Source organism: Ostrinia furnacalis, unplaced genomic scaffold (genome assembly GCF_004193835.3).
Source record: "Ostrinia furnacalis isolate ACB-3 unplaced genomic scaffold, ASM419383v2 OfSCF1785, whole genome shotgun sequence".
Lineage (NCBI taxonomy): Eukaryota > Metazoa > Arthropoda > Insecta > Lepidoptera > Crambidae > Ostrinia > Ostrinia furnacalis.
The window spans coordinates 247,787-257,482 of NW_021132024.1; the positions used below are offsets into that span (position 1 = coordinate 247,787).

At 43.2% G+C, this 9,696-nt stretch overlaps 1 protein-coding gene across 1 annotated transcript; it reads left to right on the forward strand.

Moving 5' to 3' along the window:
• The first annotated feature begins 586 nt into the window (after positions 1 to 586).
• Positions 587 to 8,735, forward strand: LOC114353702 (organic cation transporter protein). The gene is made up of 7 exons (XM_028305776.1): positions 587 to 843; positions 3,493 to 3,697; positions 4,349 to 4,449; positions 5,032 to 5,186; positions 6,338 to 6,597; positions 7,707 to 8,058; positions 8,521 to 8,735. Exons 1-7 carry the CDS (start codon positions 587 to 589, stop codon positions 8,733 to 8,735), a joined length of 1,545 nt encoding a protein of 514 aa, XP_028161577.1.
• The last annotated feature ends 961 nt before the right edge of the window (positions 8,736 to 9,696 follow it).

Genomic DNA, 9,696 nt, shown 5'->3' on the forward strand with positions numbered 1-9,696 from the left:
TGTTTACGCAGATCATTAGTCGGCTAGTCCGACACCTTCACCGTTCGGCTACTGTCGCCATAACTTCGTTTTATAACATCCTTATTCTCCAGACACTACTATAGTACCACATTACCTAATACATAGTTACTTCGTAGGTCTTATTATAGTACAAAATTAATTATTGACAATTTTATTTTGAATACAATTACTCCGTAGGTTATTAATCTGTTATTGACAAGTGCATTCATTCGGGGCAGCGACAGATAAATTTTATGTACCTAATATAGGTAGTTGATTATTTTTCAATAAACCTTACCTTCCTTAAAACTGCATAATAGACATGATATTTTTTTTAAAATGCATATTAAATGCAATTGATATCAAATTCGCACTAATATATTTTTTGCAAATAAAAACTATGTTTATGTAAAGATGCCAAAATGTTGGACTTGATATTACATGAGCTATATCACCTGTAATCTTTTTGAAGTTGACTGAAGTGATTGCAATGTCTCTCACGTAATCTAAATCTCCGAAACAAAGGTAATCTTATCAGCGTGACGCGACGGCCGTCACAAGTGCCCCTCGCGCAGTCGAGCGCGCGATGGCGGGGAAAGCAGAGCACGGGGCGCGCACCTCTGCCACCGGGCCCCCGGGGCCCCCGGGGCCCCCNAGCGCGAGCCCCGGCCCGCCGCCGGGGCCCGGCGCCGACGAGCCCGACGCCCTGGAACAAGCGCTGGAGCAGCTGGGCGCGTTCGGGCTCTACCAACGCTACTCGCTGTTCATGCTGTGCCTCCCAGGTCTCTTATCTGCCATGTACTCCCTCAACTATGTGTTTGTCGCTGACCAGGTGCCGTTTCGGTGAGATTTGTAGAACTGAATTTTTTAATATTTTTGCAGTATAGTACGTTATGCATAATGAATCAGAGAAAATACAGTGTATAAATACATAAAGACATGTGTTCCCAAGGATACATCTCGCTATAGGAAGCCCCAAGAAATATGATTTATGGGACTTTTCTTGCCAGAAATAAAGGGGCATTTCAACTGAATGGAATACATAATCACTAGGTGGAATAATATTTTAAAGTTAGGTGCGAGTACTAGTTTGAATCTCTTTGTTATTTATAGTGTAACTTATTAGTACCTAACTTATAGCAACAAATTAGGAATGATGTGTTTAGGTTTAAACATACCATGTGAATATGGTTTTGCATTGCAATATGAATATTACGATAATTTGCATTTTCTATTTACGGCTGTCCCCGATGCATGCGCAATCACCTGTTGTGAAACCCTGATTAGGGCCATCAACCCACAAAGGTCTTTATGGACTTTATCAATATGCAAAACAAAATCAATTTAGAAACTTAATATAGGTACCTACTAGACTGTAAATAATAGATTTGCAATTTCTATGTATAGTCGCTGGTTTAGTAGTTTTCTTTTTATAAACAAACAATGAATACTTAATGAATGAATAAAGCTAACTAGGAAAAACAAAGCCACAGTCACGCTGTTTGGACAAGTGTAATAGCCCATTGTAGTGGCGTCTCAAAACACTTCGCCATAACAAGCGCTGCGGTATCTGTATGTACGAGTAGTATTCAGATGGGTTTAAAAAATAATGCAACTATGTATAAGACAGTACCCACTTGGCCATTGACATCACCTATTGTATATTATGAGTAGGTATATGACCATATAATATGTATCCGAAATAAGATGCTAAGAAGGTTGTTGAGACTATCTAATCAGTATCTACTTAACGTCACTCTCACTCATTAGCTAAGTGATACATTATCCTATCGGCCAATCGTTACATTTATCTTTTACCATAAATAGGCACCGCCAGATACTAATAATATAATTCGCATCGGAATTATTACAGTTTAGCTGTTTGTAGGTAATTCACTCTTAAATGAAGAGTCATGCTCAAAACACATTTAGCTTTGAGATAAAGTTTTAAGTATAGCTTAAAGTTTGGTGAGAAGATTTAAAATACGAGTATTTAAGTATCTGTGAATGGCGTATTTATATGAAATCATCGAACATCATCTTAGTGCAAGTGCACTCTAACCTTAGAAATTGCTTAACTGATTTAGGTGCGGTTTTCACTAATATGTTGTATTAACCCATGCACATACCATTATTGTGCATACCGGCACATATAACTTCGGTTAACATTGTGTTTGTAGTGGGAAGTAATGTAGAGTGCGGACAGGGGGAGAAGTTGGAGAGGGTGGGGCGTGAAGGAAGGGGAGCAGAAGGCATAAATATTCTTTCTTTAGATTACTAATCCGAAATAACGAATCTGTACTTCAGTTACAAGACAACTTGGCAACATATTTTTTATCTTTTAAAACATGCGATAAATAACATAACCTGCTACCTATGTGATTTGTCCGCAATTTATAATGTGTGTAACATAATGCTGATATGTTCGTGTTTTCAACCCGCTTTTATTTTGAGTTGAAATAGATTGAATCGTTGTTACGAATACAGGTATGCTAATGGTTCCTTCTTCTTCTACTTCACTGGTCTTGAAGGAATGTTTTTAGTAATAATTTGATATATATGCTCGTAGAATAAGTTAACAGCTTCCTCAGCCGGCAGAGAATCAAGTAAATCTATAATCGGTCTAAGCTTCAATGGTTACCTATACCTTTTCGACGAAAAGTCAGAATCATTTTAACACTTTTTTCAATCTTAAACAATCCAAAATCTCCTTCTTACCTAAAATCCCAATATACGCTCCTCAGTTCAACTCACTCTCGTCAACTCCGTTCCTCTAATACGCTTCTTCTTTCCACTCCTTCTCATCGTACTGGTTTTCTTTCCAACTCTTTTCTTCTACATTCCATTCGTCTTTGGAACGGTCTCCCTGAAAACGTCAGGCAGGCTCCCAGCAAGTCCATCTTTAAATTTCATGTGCGCAAACATTTTCTCGCTGGTGTTTCATCTTCATGATTTCTGTTCAACCTCCGTTTTTTCCCCTTTTTTTTCCTTCTCTTTTTTTTCTCCCTTTTTCATCCATCTTATTATTATATTATATATTTATTTATATATATATGTATGTATCTATGTATGTATTCATATTTTATTTGTTTTTTTTCTATATTCATAGTAATTTTATACCGCCTACTTTACTCTCAGTTTGGCCCTAAGGTTGACTGGAGGAAAATGCCAAAAGGCATTAAGTCCGCCTTATGTACACCGTTCTATGTGCATATAAGTTTTAAATAAATAAATTATGCCAATCAATAGCCATGATATTAGTATTTATTGCATGGTAATCGCCATCAATAAATCTATATCTTGGGATTAATTTAATCATGATTCAAATTAATTAATTTATTAAAAAAATAATTGAGTAGTACCAACACAATAAATCGAATAAATACTTTTCTTTCTTTCTTTCTTTCTTTCTTTCAATACTGTGTGACGCCCTGCAAGGGCACAGCAAAACATCAGGGAGAGGGCCTAGGACTAGCCTGGTTGTGTGTGCAGATGCGTGGTGCCGGAGTGCGAAGGTGCTGGCGGTGCGGGGTTCGCCAACGAGTCGGCGCTGCCGCTGCTGGCCGCGGCGCGCTGCGAGCGGTTCGCGCCGCTGCGGCCCGGCCTGGCCTCCTGCGACCGCGACCTGTTCCACCCCGTCGACACGGTGCGCTGCGAACACTTCATCTACGAGAACTACGACACCATCTTTGCTGAGGTGAGTTCACTTCAAATACACCAATCCTTAGTTTTTAGTCACGTCTTAAAGACGATAACTAGATTGCATCGCAAATATTTTTGTAGAAGCGACTTTATTTATCCGTTGCTGATAATAGAATCAGAAATTGTCTGCCGATTCTTATCGAAAACGATAGAGAGTTTAAATATGTAATGTAAACAAATGCCAAATGTTCGTTCGTTCGTTCGTTTCAGCCGAAAGACGTCCACTGCTGGACAAAGGCCTCCCCCAAGGATTTCCACAAAGACCGGTCCTGCGCCGCTTGCATCCAGGTACTTCCCGCGACCTTCACCAGATCGTCGGTCCACCTAGATGTCCAATGCCAAATGTATCACGTTACTATCCAACTGTGGCTGAAATGTTTCATTACCACCTTAAAAAATGTTCGTAACTGAACTAACTATACGAGTAGTGCAGTAATTTATATTACTTAAAATCTTATGATTTGAAGCTTTCGCGTTCCATTATAATTGAAATAATGAATGTACCTATCTACGTATCTACATTCATAATAATAAAAGCAAACACATGCCATACATATAAGCGAGGGTTTATCCAATGGCATGGAATTCGAGCAATTTCAAATGGCATGGAATATATTAAAGATCCAGTATTAATGTTTGCGCGCAGTTCGGGCTGGCGTGCCGCGAGTGGATGCGCACGCTGATGGGCACGGTGCGCAACTCCGCGCTGCCCTTCGCGCTCATACTCACCGGCTTCGTCTCTGACAAGTATGTGTTGCTTCACTGTCTGCTTCACCTCATCAACGCATCTAAAACTCCAGCGCATCGAGTGCACTGAACTCCTGCAAGTAAAGTGTGAGCAATTGTGAGTAAGTACATCACGCTACAATATTATTAAAGGGACTGGTAAGTGGAAAAACTGAATTACTTCTTATTCCCTTAAAAATCCAGCAGCCAACCATTCGTTTATTTATTTATTGTTAGATAAACAAAAAAAAATAAAAACTAAAAGGTAAACAATGAGGAGATCCGCAGGAGAACCAAAGTGACCGACATAGCTCGCAGAATGAACGATGGCCGTTGGGGCAGGAAAGTTCTCGAGTGGCGACCACGGGCTGGAAGACGTAGCGTGGGCAGGCCTCCTACTAGTTGGACCGACGATCTGGTAAGGTCGCGGGAAGTGCCTGGATTCGAGGACCGTTCATTGTGGAAAACATTGGGGGAGGCCTTTGTCCAGCAGTGGACGTCATTTGGCTGAAACGAACTTTGACCACCAACCAACGACCTTACACGGAGGTAAGCGAGAGCCTAAACCCAAATGACACTGAACATTTGTTTGTATGTCCCCAGGTACGGGCGGCGCACCGCGTTCTGCATATTCTCGGCGTGCGCGGGCGTGCTGGGCATCGTGAAGGCGCTGTCCGTCAACTACCAGATGTACGTGGCGCTGGAGTTCTTCGAGGCGGCGCTCGGCTACGGCTTCAACAGCGCCGCCTACGTCATGAGTGAGTTGCGGCTACAGCTAGACACTTGAACTATAGTAGAGCATACATATTATAAACAGAAACATACATGCATTGCGTGAAGACAGCGTTAGACAGTGTTAGTTGCTACGCCACCTAGTTAGATAATATAGGTAATAGCACAGAATAATAAAAGGTAATAGTTACCTATTATCCATTAGATTTTTATTAGCATTAATTATATTGTCATGTTATCCACGTATATTCCAGTATCAACATACGAATCTTGCGACGTCTGAGCCAAGAACAAACATTATTTTTTAAATTATTTTAAAGACGTTTCATCCGCTAAGCACAATGTAGAGCGGAACTAGATAAGCATTGCATAATCANTATAATCATAAAAACTACAAACATATTGAGGGCTTACAAGAAAATTCGAGATATTTCAAACACGTGGCCTGATAATGCACAGATCAAATGTCTTTGACTTGCATCAATAACTGTACTTAACCAGTAATCTTATCGCGAGGTCGGCCCTCCGCACCCGCTCCGACCGCCACTGATGGAATACTTCGCCAACTTAACCTTAGGCTATTCTGAAAAGGACCTACTTGTATTATCTATATTTAGACACTTATCGATGCGTCAGACAAAGACCTGTGACTATCACAATTTTTATCTTAATGCCATCTGCCAGTAATGGTCGTCAACATTAATTTAATCTCTTGCTTAATTTATAATTAATTATTATTTTCATGTTGGTGTAGTCTCAGCTATTAGGTTCCGCTATCGTACACACAAAACTAAATTTCACCTTCATCATCATGATTTTAGATTAATAAAACTATCATAGGATTTATTTACGAGAAAATTGGAATGCGCTACCACCATTAGTATTTCCAGTCAAATAACGACGGTAATGCATCCGTGTCAGTGTTGCCGGGTCTCCTGTTTTTTTTTTTGAAAGGACGCGCGCTGGTAGCTTGAAGAGCTTCTCCGGCTTCACCAGGCAGAGTGGCGAGTACAGAAGGTACTCTAGCCGTTTGGCGATCGTCGGTTACGGTCGCAGACCGACGTTCGCGATCGGGCCGTATCGAGTGCATAAGGCGCCCGATCAGTGGCGAACCCAACTAGAGGGTTGCCCAAAGGGTCTTCTGATATCACCTGTTCGTTTTTATCTTACATTGCAGTTGTGGAGCTAGCGCGCCCCTCGCTGCGGGCTGCGTTCGCGTGCGCGACCGGCGTGGCTTACGGGCTGGGCGGCGCGCTGTTCGCGCTGGTGGCGTGGGCCGTGCCGAACTGGCGCCGCCTGCTGCTCACGATCCACGCGCCGGCGCTGCTGCTGCCGCTGTACTGGCTGCTGGTGCACGAGAGCCCGCGCTGGCTGCACGCGCGCCAGCGGACGACCGAAGCCGCCGCTATTATTAAAAAGGCTGCTAGAGTCAATAAGGTATGATTTACTTAGTCAGTAGTCTAATGTTCGTTTGAACTGAGTGCCTAGCCAGCTAAAGTGAACGGTGCATTGAGAGAATCAAAAGTGCTTAGAACTTAGAAGTTGTGAAGAACTGGGACTTAGAAGTCCATAAGACATTAGAATCTATGATTTGAAGTAACGAAGGTGCCTCTTTTTTATTTAGAGCTTGCTAGAGTTAGTCATAGGCGGGTTTTAGAATCGCGCTGACCACTCGCTGATCGTCGGCGCTCACAGATCAATATGATGTATGTAATTGAAGGGAACGTTCCTGAGTGACGCTAATCGCTCGGCGTCGACGTTTCATACAATTTGGCTGACAGCGCTGACGGTCATCGTGCGTCAGCGTGACTAAAACCAGCCATACCAGGCCTGGCTCACTCCGCGCGGTACATCCGATAATTACCTACAGCGAAGCGCCCCGCCGGCGGGGATTATATCAGTCGAGTGTCCCGCGCGCGCCCGTCAGGACGCTGGCGTGCGTTGTAGTACCTAATTCTATGATCGAAGTATTATTTAAAAATGGACATAAAGAGAAAGAAATATTATTGTGCGGCGTTCGGGTGTTTAAATTCGAAAAGAAATCTACCGGATTTATCTTTTTTTTCGCTTCCCAAAGATGCTGAAAAGTATGTTGACCATGTAGGTAATCAATAATTCTTAGGATAGTATAGGAACCTAACCTACCATGACTATTGCTCAGAATGCGTTCGTTCGTTTCAGCCAAAATAAATGACGTCCACTGCTGGACAAAGGCCTCCCCAAGGTTTTCCATAATGAATGCGTACTTACCTACATACGTACCTCATTACAAATAAGTAGATTAATTATTTTTTTACTAGACACTACTAGACAGCAACCCTAACAGCGTAAGAAGAGTTCAGAGGCACGCGATAGAAAGAGACAAAACTTGTAGGTGAATAAAATTGTAGGTACGTAGTGCTGTGCGAGCTGAATTCCACTGTAACGCGTCGTAGCAAAACTCGCATTTATTTAAATCGTCTTGCGGAGTAATCCTTCTGTACCTGTACTATTACTTATTCTGTGGCCATACATTAAATTAAAATCATTTATTATATCATCCAAAGGTCACAGTATCCGAAGATGTGATGAAAGCTCTACTAGAGACAGAGACTGAAAAACAAAAAGAGGCCGTGAAGACGAACGCTTGGCTCCGGCTTTTACGCTCGCGCGTTCTGATGCTGCGCTTCGCGGCGTGCGCGTGGTGCTGGGTGGCGGTGGCCTTCGTGTACTACGGGCTCACCATCAACTCGGTGGCGCTGGCGGGCGACAAGCACGTCAACTTCGCGCTAAACATGGGCATGGAGGTCGTGGCGTCGCTGCTGCTCATGATGGCGCTGGAGCGCTTCGGCCGCAAGTGGACCATTTTCCTCGCGTTCCTGCTGTGTGGGCTGGCGTGCGTCATACCTTTCTTTATTTGTAAGTTTCAAATTAAATTGCTGTGAGACAGCGACAGTCAAAATGAAAAACTTTTCTATGATTATTACGCCCGTATTCACAAACATTACTATAAGGTCTCATAGTGCGCGTAGATGCACAGGGTGACAAACGAACCAATCACAGAGCTCTATTCAACGCTATGCGTTCGATTTGCTGCTTCTCTTAAGCAAGCATCGTTTGTGAATACGGGCGTTAGACTACTTAATTAATTTAAGCTAATAATTAAAGAAGCGGCAGTAGGGCCCAAAAGATAAGGAGACATGTAATGTAAAGTGCCCCATAAGGGCTACCTGCTTTTTATTGTATTTGACGTTCATAAGTACCTACCACCGGTCATATTATTCGAATTAAATATTTTTATTTGTTTGACAACTCGTCAATTTTTTTGCGTGCACCCTCAAACTTGTAAGTTCTCTGAGCAATGTTTCATACATTTCCCAGCACACACGGGCACGATCGTGGCGCTGTTCTTCGTCGGCAAGCTGGCCATCACGCTGGCCTTCAACTCCATGTACGTGTTCACGGCGGAGCTGTTCCCCACCGAGGCTCGCAGCTCGGCGCTGGCCGCCTGCTCGCTGGTGGGCCGGCTCGGCTCCATCCTCGCGCCGCAGACGCCGCTGCTGGTGGGTATTGCAATCAGACTCGAAACATTCTAAAGCCTGGTCCGTGAGCACGTAGAAAGAATCCCGTCCAATGACCCCAAGCTACCCATCCTTATCTCTCGCGCGTAATTATATTGCTGTCGCGACTGTGCGACGCGCGCCCGCAGTCAGTGTGCGAGCGCGACAGTAACATAATTACGTGCGAGCGACAAGGATGGGCAGCTTGGGGTCATTGGACGGGATTCTACGTGCTCACGTACGTGCTCAAATTATCTTTATTTGTTTAGATTAATTAAATTAGTACACTTACAAATCGTCAAATGCTCTGAAGGAGCCCACACATGTCTCATTCTTTTTTTTGCCCTACCACCAGGTAATCGTAGCAGTTGTATTATTTTGTAGTACTCGTAGAATTTACCATCAAGTGATCCGTTTGCTCGTTTGCCTCCTGTCACAAAGGTCGCGGGAAAAACCTGGATGCGGGCAGCGCCGTTCACTATGGAAAACCTTGGGGAAGGCCTTTGTCCAGCAGTGGACATCATTTGGCTGAAACGACGACTCGTAGCAACGATTTTCGTTTAGCAGGGCTCGTAACAGTACGACTGCATTATTTTGCTATCGTATTTAATTTTATTTTGTAGTACCTACTCGTAGCAGTCGTAGTTGTTTCGTAGTACCTCCTCGTAGCACCGGTTTTCATTCAGAAGGACTCGTAGCGGTCGTAGTCGTATTATTTTGGTAATCGTAGCCGTGAATTTATTTATTTTGTAGTACTCGTAGCAGTGATTTACGCGTAGTAGTGCCCGTAGCAGTCGTAGTCGTTTCGTAGTAGCTACTCGTAGTAGCGTTTGTCGTTTAGTTGGGGTCGTAGCAGTCGTAGTCGTTGCACAGCTCGTAGCAATCATATTCGCAGAACTCGTAGCTGTCATAGTGTACTCGAAGTACCTACTGCGCAGCAAGAGCAATCACAATTATTGATTTTTTTCGTTGTAATAAATTACCGTGTGGTGACGGC